The sequence below is a fragment of the Mustelus asterias genome, chromosome 24 (assembly GCF_964213995.1).
Source record: "Mustelus asterias chromosome 24, sMusAst1.hap1.1, whole genome shotgun sequence".
Classification (NCBI taxonomy): Eukaryota; Metazoa; Chordata; class Chondrichthyes; order Carcharhiniformes; family Triakidae; genus Mustelus; species Mustelus asterias.
In genome coordinates, this window is record NC_135824.1 from 25434108 (window position 1) to 25453939 (window position 19832).

Below are 19832 nucleotides of genomic sequence, written 5' to 3' on the forward strand. Positions count from 1 at the left end.
AGACACTGCTGCCCTCAGAGTTTTGAATGAACCTACCATATATTAAGCTGATCTTTCTCTACACCCTAGCTATGACTATAAGGCTACATTCTGCAGCCTCTCCTTTCCTTCTCCCCTATGTACTCTATGAACAGTATGTTTTGTCTGTATAGTGCGCAAGAAACAATATTTTACACTGTATCCCAATACATGTGAATAATAAATCCATTGCGACTATAGATCAATATGCCTACTGTGTGATTGGGCAGCTCTGGCACTGATATTGAAGTTCTAGGCTGGCACATCTTTCAAGGTGAACTAGTTACCAAATCCTCACCTGAAGCTGTGGAAAACCCTCCAATCTCTTGTGCTCACTTGGTCAGAGCAATGAATGGGCAATTATCAACCCTACCGGTTGACCAAACTCAGAACAGGTCTTGTTTAAAAAACTTTTTTTAAAAAATGCTCTGATCATCTCCCTCAAAATTAACATTGATTTATCATTCAGAGAGTCAACAGTCACATTCTATAATCACAGTTGATTATTTACAGGGACATCTGTACTACCTTTGAACTGCGATAGGGGTTTTGAATGGAATTCAGTGCTGTCTAGAATCACTGCCAAGTGTCCACAGTGATGAACTTCAATCGCTCTTTGCTGATCCTTTGCACCTAGTGTTGCTTATTCTTTGCTGTGTTTCACTAAAGTCAATATTTGAATAAAATATATCAAGCAACACCAAGTATAAAAACCAGCACTTAAAGATGAGGAATTTATCTTCTGGTCTGCAGCGGAAAAAATGTAACTGTGGCACAGTGGTTAACACTCACGGCGCCGGGGACCCGGGTTCGATTCCCGGCTCGGGTCACTGTCTGTGCGGAGTCTGCACGTCCTCCCCGTGTCAGCGTGGGTTTCCTCTGAGTGCTCCGGTTTCCTCCCACAGTCAGACGTGCTGATTAGGGGCATTGGCCAGGCCAAATTCTCCCTCAGTGTACCCGAACAGGCGCCGGAGTGTGGCGACGAGAGGATTTTCAAGAAACTTCATTGCAGTGTTAATGTACGCCTACCTGTGACAAATAAATAAACTTTTTTTGTTTTGCCAACAACCAAATCAAAATGGAAGATTCACTCTTCAGCAAGATTTCTAAAAATAAGATTTAGTTCACACTAAATAAGATTTAGTGTGTTGATGAAGGTAGGGCAGTTGATGTCATATACATGGATTTTAGTAAGGCGTTTGATAAGGTCCCCCATGGTCGGCTTATGATGAAAGTAAGGAGGTGTGGGTTAGAGGGAAAGTTGGCCGATTGGATAGGTAACTGGCTATCTGATCGAAGACAGAGGGTGGTGGTGGATGGAAAATTTTCAGACTGGAGGCAGGTTGCTAGCGGAGTGCCACAGGGATCAGTGCTTGGTCCTCTGCTTTGTGATTTTTATTAATGACTTAGAGAAGGGGGCTGAAGGGTGGATCAGTAAATTTGTTGATGACACCAAGATTGGTGGAGTAGTGGATGAGGTGGAGGGCTGTTGTAGGCTGCAAAGAGACATAGATAGGATGCAAAGCTGGGCTGAAAAATGGCAAATGGAGTTTAACCCTGATAAATGTGAGGTGATTCATTTTGGTAGGACTAATTTAAATGTGGATTACAGAGTCAAAGGTAGGGTTCTGAAGACTGGAGGAACAGAGAGATCTTGGGGTCCATATCCACAGATCTCTAAAGGTTGCCACTCAAGTGGATAGAGCTGTGAAGAAGGCCTATAGTGTGTTAGCTTTTATTAACAGGGGGTTGGAATTTAAGAGCTGTGGGGTTATGCTGCAACTGTACAGGACCTTGGTGAGACCACATTTGGAATATTGTGTGCAGTTCTGGTCACCTCACTATAAGAAGGATGTGGAAGCGCTGGAAAGAGTACAGAGGAGATTTATCAGGATGCTGCCTGGTTTGGAGGGTAGGTCTTATGAGGAAAGGTTGAGGGAGCTAGGGCTGTTCTCTCTGGAGCGGAGGAGGCTGAGGGGAGACTTAATAGAGGTTTATAAAATGATGAAGGAGATAGATAGAGTGAACGTTCAGAGACTATTTCCTCGGGTGGATGGAGCTATTACAAGGGGGCATAACTATAGGGTTTGTGGTGGGAGATATAGGAAGGATATCAGAGGTAGGTTCTTTACGCAGAGAGTGGTTGGGGTGTGGAATGGACTGCCTGCAGTGATAGTGGAGTCAGACACTTTAGGAACATTTAAGCGGTTATTGGATAGGCACATGGAGCACACCAGGATGATAGGGAGTGGGATAGCTTGATCTTGGTTTCAGATAAAGCTCGGCACAACATCGTGGGCCGAAGGGCTTGTTCTGTGCTGTACTGTTCTATAGTTGAAGTAATTCATTCGCTTGTCTCCACACTTGGTAACCATCTCACTCTCTTTGTAACATCTCCCGGCATTGTGACTGTCAAACGAGTGATTTTAAATAAAAAGAGACAGACAAAAAAAGGCAGTAATGTTACCAAAACATGACCAGGCTTGGAAGAAAACAGAAGGTTAGGTTAGGGCTATTTTGTTTTAAGTCAAACTATATAACCCACTAATGTGAGAAGGCATAGAATGTTTATTGTTTTGTAATAGAACTATAAATCACAGTTATATAGAGCCTTTAACATAGAAAAATTCTATTATTCACAAATGCCGGAATGGTTCCGGTTAAAATGGAACTGTCATTTTTAACTTGTATGAAAACCTACATCTTTGTCGTTCATCATTAATTTCTAAGTAAATTTTTCTAATGGGTGTGTTTTTTTTTAAGACTTAGGACGATACCCAGAGCTGCAGTACGTATATGTAGATAACAACCTTGAGTTGTATGGAATACCATCATACCTGTACAACAAAGTTATTGGTCACAGTGGGTAAGAACAGTTTGGTATTTTAATCTGCTCCTAATGAATTACTATTCAATGATACCAAGTGCAATATGCCATTTTAGCACATTGAAAACAAATAGCAGTTGCCACAGTTCATCAGTGGCAGTGGTCACATTCTGTGAAAGCAGGAGTAGACTCTGCAACTGGTGTTTAAAAACATCCAGATTACTTATGCAACTGTTATCCTCAGCAGGAGTAACTTCTGGAGATTTAGAATGTATAGCTTTTAAACGTGCTGCCTTTTCACGGATACCCGTGCAAAGTAAAACCAAAACTTTAGAAACTTTATCATACTTTCATCTGCTAATAAAAGGTTCTTCCACAGTTTATGAAATGCTTAATTATCTGCCAACTGTGTAATCTCCTTTGTTGTTTCTCCATTATGATGTTGATGGAGTAATGGGTAGGTATTGAGGGAGTTGCAAAATAGTAATGTAGGCATGGGATTTAGATGAGATCATGAATTATGTCACATGTTGCCTGAGGCTTGGGGTTGTCACTTCCGTTACTTACCTGTTATTTTCCCAATCGAGTATTATAAGGCTCAATTTGGTCAAAGTGTTCTGATAAAATCCTAAAAAACCACAAACGCAAATAGATATTAACTTTCCATTCCTTGAGAGTTAATTGCTGCCTTGTTTCTTTTTGTGGTTCCATGCTGTGGGGATATTGGAGGTTGTTACCTGTAGAGGATAAGCAGGATTCTTTTCCAGGCAAAGGACATCTTTGACTTTCATAGTTGCCGATCATGAGTGCTCCATTTGATATGCTTTGATTTTTGCCCAACGAATGATCTGAATTGAATTCAAGATGATCCTACAGGAAATCTGCATATAAATAAAAGCAATTTCTTCACAGAGTCACAGAATTATTACGGCGCAGGAGGAGGCCATTTGGCCCGTCATGTCTACACCATTTTTCCAAACGAGATTCAGGACTTAGTGTCATTCCCCTGTCTTTCCCCGTACCCCTGCACATTGTTTCTATTCAAGTAATCATCCAAAACCCTCTTGAATGCCTTGATTGAACCTGCCTCCACCACACGCCAGGCAGTGCATTCCAGACGCAAACCACTTGTTATTCGAGAATGTTTTTCCTCTCATCACATTTGTTGCTTTTGTAAATCACCTCAAATCTGTGCCATCTTGCTTTTGATCCTTTTACAAGCGGGAACAGTTTCTCCCTATCTGCTCTGTCCAGCCCCCTCATGATTTTGAACATCTCTATCAAATCTCCTCTTAGCCTCCTTGTCTCCAAAGGGAACAGTCCCAACCTCTCCAATCTATCCTCATAACTGAAGAAAAGTCAAAATGTTCTATATAATTTTGTCGGTATAAGATCTAAAACCTGAGAGATACAGTGAATATAAAACAAAACAAGGAATTATTGGCACGGATGTCATCTCCACTGAGATCCAGACACTGGAATAAATCTCCGGGAATTAATTATTGAAATGTACCCTCCTTAAACACTCTTTCCCTAATCCGTTAATTATCTGACTCTTATATTGAAGTGAAAGGGCAAATGAGTAGTATGTGAACATTAATTTCAAATGATATTGCAATAAACAAAAGTTTATTGCATTATTGTTTTCTTTGCATGGGTGATCTATTGCTTCCTTCATGCATTTTGCAATGGCTTTATGAATCAGATCACTAAGTGGTGAATTAATATATTAATCTGCTGTCAGTGAGTTTTCAAATTACATAGCTTTGGAACCATTGTTGGCACAAATTAAATATGTAATTTTTTAATATTGGCCCAAAATTTGTTGTTAAAATAACAGTAAAGCTAATGGCGCTCACCATTATTGAAGTGCAAATTGGACAGCAACTTAGGGGCGGCATGGTGGCACATGGTTAGCACTGCTGCCTCACAGCGACAGGGACCCGGATTCGATTCCAGCCTCGGGTCATTGTCTGTTTGGAGTCTGCACATCCTCCCCACGTCTGCAGGGGTTTCCTCAGGGTGCTCCGGTTTCCTCCCGCAGTCCAAAGATGTGTGGGTTAGGTGGATTGCCCGTGCTAAATTGCCCCCTAGCGTCAGGGGGGTTGACTCGGATAAATAAATGTATGGGGTTATGGGGATAGGGCCTGGGTGGGATTGTTGTCAATGCAGACTTGATGGGCTGAATGGCCTCCTACTGTGCTGTAGGTTCTATGATTCCACCGACAGCACTTAGAAAGTTGGCTGTGGAAGTTGCATTCTGAAATCCCTGCTCTACCAGCAGCTCTGCGAAAATAGAATTGTGCTAAGGAGTCTCCATTAAAATAAATGGAATGGTGTGAAGATGGTAAACTGAGCTCCATGGAGAGTCATGGAATCATTAAGTGGTGACTCTAACATTGCAGTGATTTTTGGATCTGTGTTTTTCTTCCCTGTTTAACCACAGCTGTGGTTCCTCAGTGCAAAATGAAGAAATGAAGCTTTCATTCACACACAGACAGCTGATCATTACTGTACCAGAGGAAATCCAGGCAATAGGAACAGAAAATGATACAGTTCCACCGCTTCAAGAAATTATTATGAGGTCTATCTACGATTTTTACCACACATCTAAGAAAGGCAAGCCTAACTTGTAATCTTTTTATTGAAGCCTATAGTCATGTCTGAAAAAAAAATGAGGTTGCTTTTATTGCTTCTAATAATATTAAAATGCCTTCATCACAGTACAATAAAGATAGGGAACATTTCAAGGGCTTTGCGTGCTAATTGGGAATTGGGGATGACTGCTGGATATTCCCAATAACATCACTGTTTCTGTGCACAATTAATGGTGATAAAAGCAACCCACTGAATTTAAAAGAACATTTCTGCATTTATTCCATTTTTAAAATGCAATGTAAAGGATACATTAAAGTCACTGACAATTGACACATTCCTCATATACAACATATTACACTTCGCTTAGCATACAGACCAGCAGTGAAATCCAAGAGTTATGAATGAAAAAAAAATCATACTTTTAGTGATGAGCTGCATTTCTGTACCAGAGGTCAAGGGTTATGGGGGGGGGGGCGTGCGGACAGGAGGGTGGAGTTGAGACTTCAACCAGTTCACCCATAATGTTAGTGAATACAGTCGGAACAGGTTCGAAAGGTCTACTCCTGCTCCTATGTACCACAGCTTTCAGTTGCCAAGTTCTTCTATTCTGGAATTCCCTCCATAAACCTCTCTATCTCTCCACAAAGTTCTCTTGCTTCCTTTAGGATGTTCCTTAAAGGCAACCTCTTTGACCAAGGTTTTGGTCACCTGCCTCGATGCTTCCTTACGTGGCTCGGTGTCAGATTTTGCTTTAAAGCTCCTTTGAAGAATCTTGGGGCTTTTTATTGCATTAAAGGCACTATAGAAATACAAGCTGTTATAGATCATTGCAGGAGTTTCTCAGAGTAATGTCCTTGGCCCAACCATTCCCAACTGCTTCTTCATTGACCTTCCTTCCATCATAAGGCCAGATGTGGGGATGTTCGTTGATGATTGCACAATGTTCAGCACCATCTGCGACTCCACAGATACTGAAGCAGTCCATGGCCAAATGCAGCATCTGGACAACATCCAGGTTTGGACTGACAAGTGGCAAGTAAGATTCGCGCCATACAAGTGCCAGGCAATGACCAAGAGAGAACCTTGAATTCCCCCATCCTGGGGTTCCCAATGACCAGGAACTGAACTGTACTAGCCACATAAATAATGTGGCTACAAGATCAGATCAGAGGCTAGGAATCCTGCGGCAAGTAACTCACTTGACTCCCCAAAGTCTACCCACCATCTACAAGGCACAAGTCAGGAATGTGATGAAAAACTTTCCACTTGCCTGGATGAGTGCAGCTCCAACAACACTCAAGAAGCCATCCACGACAAAGCAGCCCATTTGAATGGTACCTCTTCCACAAACATTCAATCCCTTCATCAGTAGCAGCAGTGTGTACCATCTACAAGAAACATCGCAGGATCTCATCAAGGCTCCTTAGGTAGTACCTTTCAAACCCACGACTGCTGGCATCTAGGAGGACAAGGGCAGCAGATACCTGGGAACATCTCCATCTAGTCATTTCCCTTAAGTCACTCACCATAATGACTTGTAACTATATCACCTTTCCTTCACTATTGCTGGAATTCCATCCCTAACAGCGCACTCGGTATATCTATGCAGTTTGCAGTGGTTCAAGAAGGCAGCTCACCACCATCTTCTCATGGACAACTACGGATGGGCAATAAATGCTGGCCCAGCATCTCGTAAAATGATTCTTTTTAAAAAAATTGTATTTGTAAAAAAGATACCAGCAGTGCTGAATGATTTAGTAAACATAGCATATATATAATTTCAAACAATTGCATTACTTGAATTTAGATCTACAGTTTCATACTTGTGCAATTAGCACATAGCCATACTCAGTCATTCAGATGTTGAGCTGTTAGTGTGGAAGCAGGGGAGGGATGGTTGTTGCCACAAAACAAAATTGGAAAACAGTTTGGACGCAGTATCCCCAAAGACACTGAGATAAGTGGTTTCTGCAATTAGGAATTCCAGGCATTGTGATCTTTTACATGTAAAAGTATTTTTCTTATCCTACTTGAAAGCCTGAAGTGGGGGGTGGGGGTTATGTTGGCTGACAATTATGAAGAAGTGTTTTAAGCAATTTGACTGCTTTGTTGAATTGCTATGTTATTAGAAATTTGACAAGTTACAATTAATACATTTGAATCACATTGAACAAATTTGCATCTTTGCCAGTCATGAGGAAGAGGATTAGGGCACATTTGGAGTTAATAGACATAGCTGAAAGTGCATTATGTGTAAAAATGTGTAGATAAGCAATCACAGACTCGTAAATTTTTCGCATATCGAATCTACCATGGGATTGCTTGCGATAACTCAGATGATGCACTGTTTGCACTGACAAGGTCACTAAATCATTTAAAACAGCATTATTCAGTTGCTGGTTGCATCCCTTTATGACTGCAAAGTCTGACAAGCATTTGTTGAGTGAATTAATTAAAAGGTTAATTGACATTTAAGTTGGAGATTAGAATCATAGAATCCCTACGGTGCCGAAAGAGGCCGTTTGGCCTATCGAGTCTGCACCGACCACAATCCCACCCAGGCCCTATCGCCTTAACCTCACACATTTACCCTGCTAGTCTGCCTGACATTTAAGGGGCAATTTAACATGGTCAATCCACCTAATCCACACATCTCTAGACTGTGGGAGCAAACCGGAGCACCCGGAGGAAACCCTCACAGACGCGGGGAGAACGTGCAAACTCCACACAGACAGTGACCCAAGCTGAGAATTGAACCCAGGTTCCTGGCCCTGTGAAGCACTAGTGCTAACCACTGTGCCATCGTGCCACTCCATTAGAAGTTTGGTTTTGCCAGAAGGCCCAATTAAAAGCTTGCAAATGTCGTTTTGATATTTTGTGTTTGTGCAGATTTTTTTAATGTATGAGAAATGAATGCCTTTGTTGATTTATACTTTTTTAGTGGAAAATATGTATCATTTGAAATGTGACAGATTTGCCAGGTAGATTCTGTACATTTTAAAGCATATTTCTAATATATTCAAATACAATTTAGATCTTGTTTGCCTTGTATTGTTTTTTTCTTTTTCTAATCTGGATCTATTTGTTTGCAAAGCCTGTGACCTTTCTTTCAAGCTATAGAACATTATATGTACAAAGTTTTACAGGGCACAAATTTAATTCCTTGATCTGTAGTGGCTGAGGTGCATATTATTTATGCACTTCTTATCTACACGCAGAGCCTTGAGAGGGGCATGGTTTGTATTTGAAAGGTTAATAAGTGAACCTGAATTTTCAGTTTCAGTTTGACTAATTGATTATTATTATGCGTCCAATTCTGTTAGTGGAATGTAGTGTTTTTTTTAATTGCTTAGGAACATTTACATTGGATATAGGACACTGAAAGCGACCATTGAGCCCAACTTGTCCACACTGACATTTATGTTCCAGTCGAGCCTCCCCTCATCTTTTCACATCTAAGTCTATCATTGTAATCATCTATTCCCTTCTTCCTAATATGCTTGGTTAGTCTCACCTTAAATGCGCCTATTTTATTCGCTTCTACCATGCCGTGTGGCAACCAAATACTAGGTATTATTTCTAGAAGGGTAGAATTGAAAAGTAGGGAAGCTATGCTAAACCTGTAACAAGCCCTAGTTGCACCACTGCACGTGTGGATGTTGAGGCACTGGAAAGGGTGCAGAGAAGATTCACAAGGATGATATCAGGGATGCCCGAGTATGCATATTCGGAAGGGACTGACAAGCTGGACCTCATCTCTTAGCACTCTTTGGGTGAAGATGTTTTGCTGAATTCCCAATTGGATTTCTTGGTGGCTTAGCTTGTATTGATGGCCCCTAGTTATACTCTTCCCCACAAGAGGAAACATTCCTCCTCTATCCACTCAATCAAAATCTTGCACAATTTTAATAGCCTCCGTTCGGTCACCCCTCGGGTCTCTCTCTTCAAAAGAGATGAGGTCCAGCTTGTCGTCCCTTCCGAATATGCATACTCGGGCATCCCTGATATCATCCTTGTGAATCTTCTCTGCACCCTTTCCAGTGCCTCAACATCCACACGTGCAGTGGTGCAACTAGGGCTTATTACAGGTTTAGCATAGCTTCCCTACTTTTCAATTCTACCCTTCTAGAAATAATACCTAGTATTTGGTTTACCTGTTGTATGGCCTTGCTAACCTGTGACCCAGCTTCGAGTGATTGATATACTTGTAGTCAGAGATTCCTTGTTCCTCTATCTCACCTAGACTTGTACCTTCCAATAATGTGCCTTCCCTATTCTTCCTTCCAAAACGTACCGTCTCATGTTTATCTCTGTTGAACTTCATTTGTCAATTATTTGCCCATTCTGCAAGTTTATTAAAGTTCTCCTATAATTTGTTTTAGTCCTCTTCAATATGCCAGCACTGATCCTTGTGGAGCATCGCCTTCTGCCATTCTGAATAGCTATCCTTTACTCTTACTCTCTGCTTTATACATTGGCACCCCAACGCCGGCATCTCCACATCATTATACATTGGCGCCAGCTACCGTAGATCTCAGCATACAAGTTGAATTTGAGGCCTTAAAAAAAGTCTCCAAAAATGGGCAGCAGATGACATAAACACCGAGTATAAAAGTGAACCGCCAGTGTGGGTTGATGCCATTTTAAAATGTCATTAGCATCTGATGCAAATAGTGGGTGTATCGTAACTTCCTGTACATCTTCATAACCCATATCACCCATTTGATCCCTTGCACCTAGTTCTAAGGTATTAGTAAGTAAAACATACATTTGTGGAATGAATAATTGAGTCTCACTCTCATCTGAGGACACCATGTCGTGACTGAAAAAGGGCGTCAACACAAACATGACTTTTGGGACTGGAAAAATGAGGTCATTGTATGTACTAAGTTGACTTATACACTGCAATTTATGGTAACAATCCATTCTGCCATGTGTCAAGAGAATGTGGAGTTGGGGGCTTCATTTTTTTATCAATTATGTGGCACCTCATTGAAGACTTTTGAAAATCCAGATAAATTACACCTACAGCATTATCTGTTCTCTGTTACCACCTCAAAAAATTCAATAAGTTTGGTCAAGCAAGATTTTCCCTTTTAGAACTGAATGTGGCTATCTTCAAGAAAGAAGGTGGCAATCGCAGAATAAGGATTGCCACCTAAATAAGGAGACCAATTCTGTACACAATACTCCACATGTGGTCTCACCAATGCCCTGTACAACTGAAGCATAATCTCCCTACATTTGTATTCAATTTCCCCCTCAATGAATGATAACATTCCATTAGTTTTGCCACTTGCCATATCTGGATACTTTTGTGATTCATGCACTGGGACACCCAGATCTCTTTGCACCTCAGAGCTCTCTCACTATTTATATAATATCCTTTTTATTCTTCCTGCCAAAATGGGCAATTTCAGATTTTCCACATTATATTCCATTTGCCAAATCTTTGCCCACTCACTTAACCTATCTATTGCTTTTTGTAGCCTCCTTATATCGTTTTCACAACTTACTTTCCTACCTATTTTTGTGTCAATAGTGAATTTGGCAACTATTCTTTCAATCCCTTCCTCCAAGTCATTATATCAATTGTAAATAGTTGAGGTCCCAGCACTAATCCCTATGGCACACCATTCGTTATGTCTTGCCCAAAAATGACCCATTTATGCCTACTCTGCTTACATTTTTACCATCCTTCAAGTTAATAGTGATTTGGTAAGGAAGGGGGTTATAGGTTATCGGGGGTAAGCGGGATGTGGATTTGAGGTTGCTGTCAGACCAGTCATGATCTTATTAATGCTTTTTTATTCAACTTCTGAATTTGAGGGAAATCTGCGCTATATTGTTGTCTATTAGTGTTCTGGCATGAAGCTTTACTGTGATTGAATGTTGGTATACAGCTCTCGTGCACCAGGAGTAGGCACTGAACAGAAGTTGCATGCTTCTCGACATATTGGGAGATAAAATTGGAGGGAGGAAGAGAAATAAGTACCATCCTCCCCTAGCTTTAGATAAGCTTTGGAATCAGTTAGGCCGATAAAGTTTATTTATTAGTCACAAGTAGGCTTACATTAACACTGCAATGAAGTTACTGTGAAAATGATGTGAAAAGATGCCAAGGAATGGCTAATCTGATGCCCTGTGAGCCAAATATTGGTTGTGGTATGAACACAAAATGTCTGTTGTTATTCCCTTTTCTTTACTTCCAGTGACAATAGCACAGTTAGATAATATTTACTATGATTGAAGTCATCTGTTTCTATCTGTTGAAGTTGATTTATACACCAGCACATGAACAGATTTTGGTGCAAACTGCAAGGTTTATATCGATACTACTTACCTTTACAGAGATTAAGCTGCATTAAGATATGATGCTTATTACAAAGAAATTTACAATGTTGTGTTCTCCTGTAGGTCTGGATCTCCTTTCCCCAAACTCATTACCTAGGAGTCTGTGCGAGTTACTGTTCTACCCTCTGGGACATTGTCATCACTGCAGCCAGCCAATGTTTACCATTGTCTATCCCAAGTGTTTTCCTTTGACAGAGACCCCAATGGCTGCCTTGTATAATGGGTAATTATAAAGAAATTGATCTTGTGTTTTTGAGTTTCCATTGAGATTTTCGCTGAAGGGAAAACCATTAACACTTAAAAGGGAAGTATGATACTTCTTTTAATTTAATTAGCTGATTAGGTTACATCAAAGGGCGGTACATTTCTGAGCCATAAGCAAAACGATTACACATTTTCCCATAAACTGCAGGGATATTATTTTAATGAAAGGTTACACTTTTGCGCTTGTTTTCCGATATTCAGTAGTTTTTGAATCAATTATGGTGGAAATGTATCTGATGAGACTTGAAGTTCTCGTGAAGATAATTCAGGTCCACTTTAACAAAGAACAAAGAAAATTACAGCACAGGAACAGGCCCTCTAGCCCTCCAAGCCTGCACTGACCATGCTGCCTGACTGAACTAAAACCCCCTACCCTTCCGGGGACCATATCCCTCTATTCCCATCCTATTCAAGTATTTGTCCAGATGCCTCTTAATACTCACTATCGTATCTGCTTCTACTACCTCCCCCGGCAGCGAATTCCAGGCACCCACCACCCTCTGTGTAAATAAAACTTGACTTGTACATCTCCTTTAAACCTTGCCCTTCACACCTTAAACCAATGCCCCATAGTAATTGACTCTTCCACCCTGGGAAAAAGCTTCTGACTATCCACTCTGTCCATGCCCCTCATAATCTTGTTGACTTCTGTCAGGTCGCCCCTCAACCTCCGTTGTTCCAGTGAGAGCAAACCTCTCTTCATAGCTGATGCCTCCGTACTAGGCAACATCCTGGTAAATCTTTTATGTACCCTCTCCAAAGCCTCCACATCTTTCTTGTAGTGTGGTGACCAGAATTGAACATTATATTCCAAGTGTGGCCTAACTAAGGTTCTATAAAGCTGCAACATGACTTGCCAATTTTTAAACTCAATGCCCTGGCCGATGAAGGCAAGCATGCCACATGCCTTCTTGACTACCTTCTCCACCTGCGTTACCACTTTCAGTGGCCTGTGTACCTGTACACCCAGATCCCTCTGCCTATCAATACACTTAAGGGTTCTGCCATTTACTGTATATTTTATATATGTATTAGACCTTCCAAAATGCATTACCTCACATTTGTCCAGATTAAACTCCATCTGCCATCTCTCCGCCCAAGCCTCCAACCGATCTATATCTTGCTGTATCCTCTGATGGTCCTCATCGCAATCTGCAAACCCACCAACCTTTGTGTCGTCCGCAAACTTACTAATCAGTTACATTTTCCTCCAAATCATTTATATATATATATATATATAATATATATATTACAAACAGCAAAGGTCCCAGCACTGGTCCCTGAGGAACACCACTTGTCACAGCCCTCCATTCAAACACACCCTTCCACTGCTACCCTCTGTCTTCAATGACTGAGCCAGTTCTGTATCCACCTTGCCAGCTCACCTCTGATCCCATGCGACTTCACCTTCTGCACCAGTCTGCCATGAGGGACCTTGTCAAAGGCCTTACTGAAGTCCATGTAGACAACATCCACTGCCCTACCCTCATCAATTACCTTCATCTTCCACTTTGTTATGGAAATTTATGGTGGGGTAAATTTTCTGATCCCACCCACTGCGGGAATTGTCACGGACAGGACAGACAACTTAATGGACCGTTAAAAGATGCATTGACCTCGGATGGGACTGGAAAATCCTACCCGGTGTCCTTCTGAAGATTTCAGTAATCCTTCTGAGCCACCAGGCTGCTCACAATCTGTTCCCTTTAAGATGATGTGTGCACATGGCGATGTAGCAAAATTTAAAGTTACCGTGCATTGAAGTAAACTGGCTGCACACAACAAAGAAAATTTAGAGCAATCGATGCTCCATTTTCTCAAAATTCTGTTGAATGTTAAGATTCTGGCCTGTATGGCTGTGAAAACTAAGCAGTCTTAGTTGGTCATATTCTTGCTTCAAAGTCACAAGGTCAGGTGTTCAGACTTACCAAGTAATCTGTGTTGGCATTCCATTTGTGTTTAGGGAGTACTGTAGTGTCATAGGTGATATTTAGTAGTTAATTAGTAATTAGCAGGGAAGGCAGTGGCATTGTCACTGGACTATTAATTCAGGGATGCAAGCAAATTATTGCGGATGCTGGAATCTTAAACACAAACAGCAAATATTGGAAAACCTCAGCAGGTCTGACAGCAGCTGAGGAGAAAGAACAGAGCTAACGTTTCAAGTCCGGGTGACTCTTTGTCAGAGCTAAAGAAAACCGGAAATAGGATGAGATTATAGGAAATGGGGGAATGGGCGGTGGTGGTGGTGAAGCATTAGGGGCTGAATAGAGGGCCAGTGATAGGTGGAAGCTAGGGAGAGATTGACAAAGATGTCATGGACAGAGAGATAAAGGGAAGGTAAATGGTGGTGATCATGGCTAAGAAGGGTGCTAATAGCAGCACATTAAAAAATCAAAATGTGTTAGTGGCAGAACAAACGTAAGCAGTGTGACAAAGGTCAACCTGGAACCGGTAACGGATGGCCCTAGCAGGATTGGGTGGGGGAACGAGCGACAATGGTAAGGAAAAAAAGCTGAGAAGCGGATTAAATAAGGAATGGGAATATTAATCAATGGAAGAAAAGAAAAAAATACATGGAAATAAGAATGGGGTGAAGGTGGAGCAGAGAGTTCACAGTCTGAAGTTATTGAACTCAATGTTAAATCCGGAAGACTATAAAGTGCCTAATTGGAAGATGAGGTGCTGTTCCTCCAGTTTGTGTTTGGCTTCACAATAACATCGCAACAGGCCAAGGACGGACATGTGGAATGGGAGCAGGGTGGTGTGTTGAAATGTCAAGCGACAGGAAGGCCTGGGTTCTACTTGCAGACAGACCGAAGGTGTTCAGCAAAGCAGACACCCAGTCTGCATTTAGTCTCTCCGATGTAGAGTAGACCAAATTGGGATCAGCGAATGCAATAGACCAGATTGAAGGAGGTGTATGTGAAGCACTGCTTCACCTGAAAAATGTGTTTCGGGCCATGGATGGTGAGCAGGGAGGAGGTAAAAAGGCGGGTATTGCACCTTCTGCGATTGCATGGGAAGATGCCATGGACAGGGGGCAAGGTGTTGGGTGCGATGGTGGAGTAATCCAGAGACCCAGGGTAATGCCCTCGGGACCCGGTTTCGAATCCCACCATGACAGATGGTGAAATTTGATTTCAATAACAATCTGGACTTAAAAGTCTAATGATGACTGTGATTTTTGTAAAAACTCATCAGGTTCACTAATGTCCTTTAGGGAAGGAAATCTGCCGTCCTTACCTGGTCTGGCCTACATGTGACTCCAGTACACAGCAACACGGTTGACTCCTAAGTGGCTGAGCGAGCCACTCAGTTCAAGGGCGATTAGGGAAGGGCGATACATGCTGGCCTAGCCAGCGACACCCGCATCCCCTGAACGAATAAAAAGAATGAGGATCCTGTCTACTTGTCTGTCCCTGTGGTTGAGGTGGACAATTTGGGATCTGGTGACGGTTTGAAAAACAGACAGAAGTTCCCTGATGTTTCAAGCAATATTCATCCCTCCAGCAACATTGTCAAGAACAGATGAACTGTTCATTCATTCAGTGGCCAATTGACTGCATTTTCCCATGAAACAAATCATTCCACTTCATAAGTGATTCATTCTTTGCCGATTGCTTTTGGATGTTTGGGATATGTGAAAATTTGCAATATAAATGCAAGTCTTTGAAGTCTGTACCCTCAGGTTTCCCTGAGAAAATGGCAATTGGAATTGAAGATATTTGGGAGACAAATGCTTCCTTTATTCACGTCCTACTTGGTGTTTTTTTTAATGGGACTTTTTTTGGATGTGTACAGTAAAAAACCCAAAAAACAGTCATTTGTCTTAGGTTTACCCTAGATATATCCAAATGTGTGCACTCCTGTTCTCACAAAGCACTTAAAGACGAGAAATAATTTTCATTTATATAGTGCCTTTCATGACCTCAGGATGTCAAAGTGCTTCACAGCCAATGAAGTATTTTGCAGTGCGAAGACCCGCTTTCGATTCTGGCCTTGGGTGACTGTCTGTGCGGAGTTTGCACATTCTCCCCGTAGATTTCCTCCGGATGCTCTGGTTTCCTCCCATACTCCAGAGATGTGTGGGTTAGTTGAATTGGTCATGCTAAATTGCCCCTTAGTGTGTAGATTAGGGGATTAGCAGGGTAAAATGTGTGGGGTTACGGGGAATAGGGTGCAGGGTAGGCCTAGTTAGGGTGTCGGTGCAGACTCGGTGGGCCAAATGACGACCTCCTGCACTGTAGGGATTCTATGAAGTATAGTTGTAATGTAGGGAATCTTGACTCAGTAGCAACCGATTTGCCTACAGGAGAGCACTGCACACAGCAGTAAGATTAACTGGGCCAAGGCTGATGCCAATGGCAAAGAAGAACTCTCTGTACTTCTAAAATAATTTCCCATTGCTGGGTACAATGATCAGTTTTGCAAGAATTAGTTTTATTATCCAATTTTCTCTCTTTTTGTTAAAGACAGTGACGTGTGCTTGGGTATGATGCCCCAACCTCTAGTGCCCCTCCTGCCTTGGAGTGAGCTCTTCTTGTGTCTGAATCTACTCAGTGTGCCAAAACCTTGGACTGCGAGGCCATAAGCCGTAAAATATTTTGATGTCCAAATGTCTTTTACAGCATGAGCCATTGATTTGTGATTTGAAGTTGAGAATCTTGCCTTTAATTTTAGCCCTGTGTGCTTTAGCCTCAGGATAGGGTTGCCAGTTTCCCCCTACTGTCGCTGAGATTAGTTCACTCAGCCTAGATCAGAAATCAATTGAGACCTTCCTAGTCTGCATGGTTCAGTATCTTACCATGGTGTATTTACCAACTTTGCAATTTGGGGTTCGCCTGTTTGATGCAGTGTCTATCACTCGTGGCTCCCCTCTGCCCATGTTTATAGTTCATTACCGAAAAATATTAACCCCGTGTTCAATATTTTTGGATGAGCTTCTCAAGATATTTTTTGAACTGGAATCAGGAAATTAAAATTTGAGGTAGTTGATTTATTTGTGCTGGAACATAAAATGCCCAATCATAAATTCTGATGTAGGCAGTGAACCCAATTTCCCAGCAAGATTATGGCACAGTGGTTAGCGCTGCTGCCTCACAGCGCCAGGGACCTGGATTCGATTCCCAGCTTGGGTCACTGTCTGTATGGAGTTTGCACGTTCTCCCTATGTCTGCGTGGGTTTCCTCTGGGTGCTCCGGTTTCCTCCCACAGTCCAAAGACGTGCCGGGTTAGGTGAATTGGCCATGTTAAATTCTTCCTCTGTGTACCCGAACAGGCGCCGGAGTGTGGCGACTCGGGGATTTTCGCAGTAACTTCATTGCAGTGTGAATGTAAGCCTACTTGTGACTAATAAATAAACTTTAAAAATTGTACTTGGACAGAGTAACTCTGTAATCAAAACAAAACTGACCCAGATACACGTCATAGTCATTAACTACAACTGAATTTTATTCCACCCATCAACATATTTCTGATGAATACCAAGATTCTGCCTTATCTGTTTTTACAGGAGGACAAAAATGTGTTTTGTGGCATACTGCTGCTCCACCAAGTGTCTACAGGTCTTTGACTTGCTAAGCTGACGCACCTAGTGATGAGGAATTAACTGCTGCCAGAACTCGGAGGATACATCGGAAGGTGGGCAGGCGCTGTTGAACCGCAGGGTTCTGTAGCATGTTCCAGTGGTTGACTCTCACCCCCATCGCAATATTCAGTAAGGCCTTCGAGTTGCAAGATTACAACGGGCTGTCAGAAAAACTTTGCACAGATTGTGACCCTTTTACTGAAAACTATGATGATTCACATACCTGCGAGGAATTGTTAATTTCCAGGGAAGATAACTTGTTTTGGAATGTCAAGCAGTGGCACTTTAGATGTCGGTAACCTGGAAGATGGATGTATAATGTAAGCTCAAGGGAAAAAGCTGCAAACTGATAAATAAAAGGAAGTTCATTTTGGCATAACTACTTGATAGACACAGCCAACTTTCTATGAGCTGGTTAATTGCAGCACTTAAATGTCATTTATGCTCAAACTTGTAGTTTTCTTTTATTTGTCAAACCCTGAGCATTAATCATTTGTTTCATAATTTGGTTTGTTGGTTACAAGCAGCTTGTACGGTAACAATTTCACAATTCATGTCCAGATATGTAAGTTGGGATGTTTTTTTAAAAAGCTATTCGATAATGCTGATCAAGTAACCAATCCCAAAAGTATGATTTATCTTGTCTGCTTCAAGTTTCAGCGAAGTCGTGGAAAATGTCATGCATGAAGTAAGTGAGGCTTTTTGTTTTAAAAAGCTGTTTGCACTTGCAGTTTCTCGTTTGAAAGAATGTTACACATGTTTACGTCGGAGTTACTGCTTATATATCAAAAGATCATGTGGAAAGGGAGATTACTATGGTGTGGAAGTAGAGTTTTGCTTCTCCAGTGGCTTTGTGGTTGAATGTACCAGATGTGTTACATAGCATGATGTGTTACAACGTCATATAGATCAGGGTTTCCCAAACTTTTCCAGCCATGAAACTCTTTGACTGATGGAACCGTCGAGAAACATTCTTATTGTATTGGAAGAGCACAAAAAATGGTTTTCGTGCAACTGGTACAAACATACAAAAATCTAATTTAAAGAAGTCTTATCTATTTCTTTTATCTATATGTTTATTATAACTAAAAGGTTCTATTAAAAAAAGTATTTAGGTCTTACTTTTTTGTCATTTTTTGGGACAAGTGTGCTGCTCCTTTGGTTCAATTGTGTAATGGGAAAAGTGCAGCTGGAAAACGGGATTCTTATATCAAACACACACACATGTTCTCATGTCTCTCTTTCTCCCTCACACATATGCTCACCACACACACACGTTCGCTCGCTCGCTCACTCACTCGGCTCTCTCTCGTACCCTCACACACATTCGCTTGCTCACTCACCTCTCATACTCTCACACACTCGTTTGCTCACTTATTCACACTCACTCGCCTCTCTCTCATACCCTCACACACACATTCGTTCACTCTCTCACTCACCTCTCTCTGTCATACATACACACAGATGAACCTTCAGCCCACCTGTCACATGCCGGTGATCTCCATTTGCCTTGCACCCCAACCCTCACCCTGTTTTCTCCCTTGCCACAATCTCACTCTGAGATGCACTCACCCTATCGCTCTCTCTCTGAGGCCCGTGTTCCCCAGCTCCAAGGTTGACATTTCCCCCACTGCGAGGCTCGCTCCCCTTCCTACCAAATTGCCAGCTCTCCCCATCACTCCACACTTACCTGATTTGGAAATTTGCGTTTCGGGTTGTTTCCAGCTCATCCAACCCGAGACTGGATTCTGGAGAAGCTAGCCTCTGATTGGACAAGTCGCTTCATAGCATGTTTTGAATTTTAAGTATCAACCTGGCCTGGGGCTCCATGGAACCCAGTTTGGGAAACCCTGATATAGACTATTGGGCCTTTGGTTTGTTGTCAAGTATATGAAAGGTAAATTGATTTAACCCAGAATAGTGATAGAAGAGTCTAAAATTCGACTCTATAATAAAGAGGAAATCAGACATCATTGTGACTTACCCTGCTATGTTTGAAGAGTGCCAGACAATGACCATCTCCAAAAAGAGAGATTCTAACCATCTCACCTGGACATTCAACAGCATTGGAATCATAGAATGTTTGCGGCAAAGAAAGATAGTTCTTGGTCTCAGCAGTGCGCTCAGATCTTGGTAATCACATTGAGTCGCAAAGTCCTTCAAACTCTGTCTTGCTTATGA

At 41.8% G+C, this 19832-nt stretch overlaps 1 protein-coding gene across 4 annotated transcripts in view; it reads left to right on the forward strand.

The window, feature by feature from the left end:
• The window catches only part of lrrc28 (leucine rich repeat containing 28), a 64843-nt gene extending 45220 nt beyond the window's left edge, over window positions 1–19623 (forward strand). The window contains exons 7-10 of one of the 4 annotated variants that reach the window (XM_078241479.1): window positions 2782–2884; window positions 5292–5464; window positions 11861–12020; window positions 17577–19623. In XM_078241479.1, coding sequence (XP_078097605.1) covers window positions 2782–2884; window positions 5292–5464; window positions 11861–12020; window positions 17577–17649 — 509 coding nt within the window. In that variant the 3' untranslated portion in view covers window positions 17650–19623. The remainder of the gene's footprint in view (window positions 1–2781; window positions 2885–5291; window positions 5465–11860; window positions 12021–17576) is intronic. The other 3 variants (XM_078241480.1, XM_078241482.1, XM_078241481.1) reach the window with 3 other exon arrangements.
• The last annotated feature ends 209 nt before the right edge of the window (window positions 19624–19832 follow it).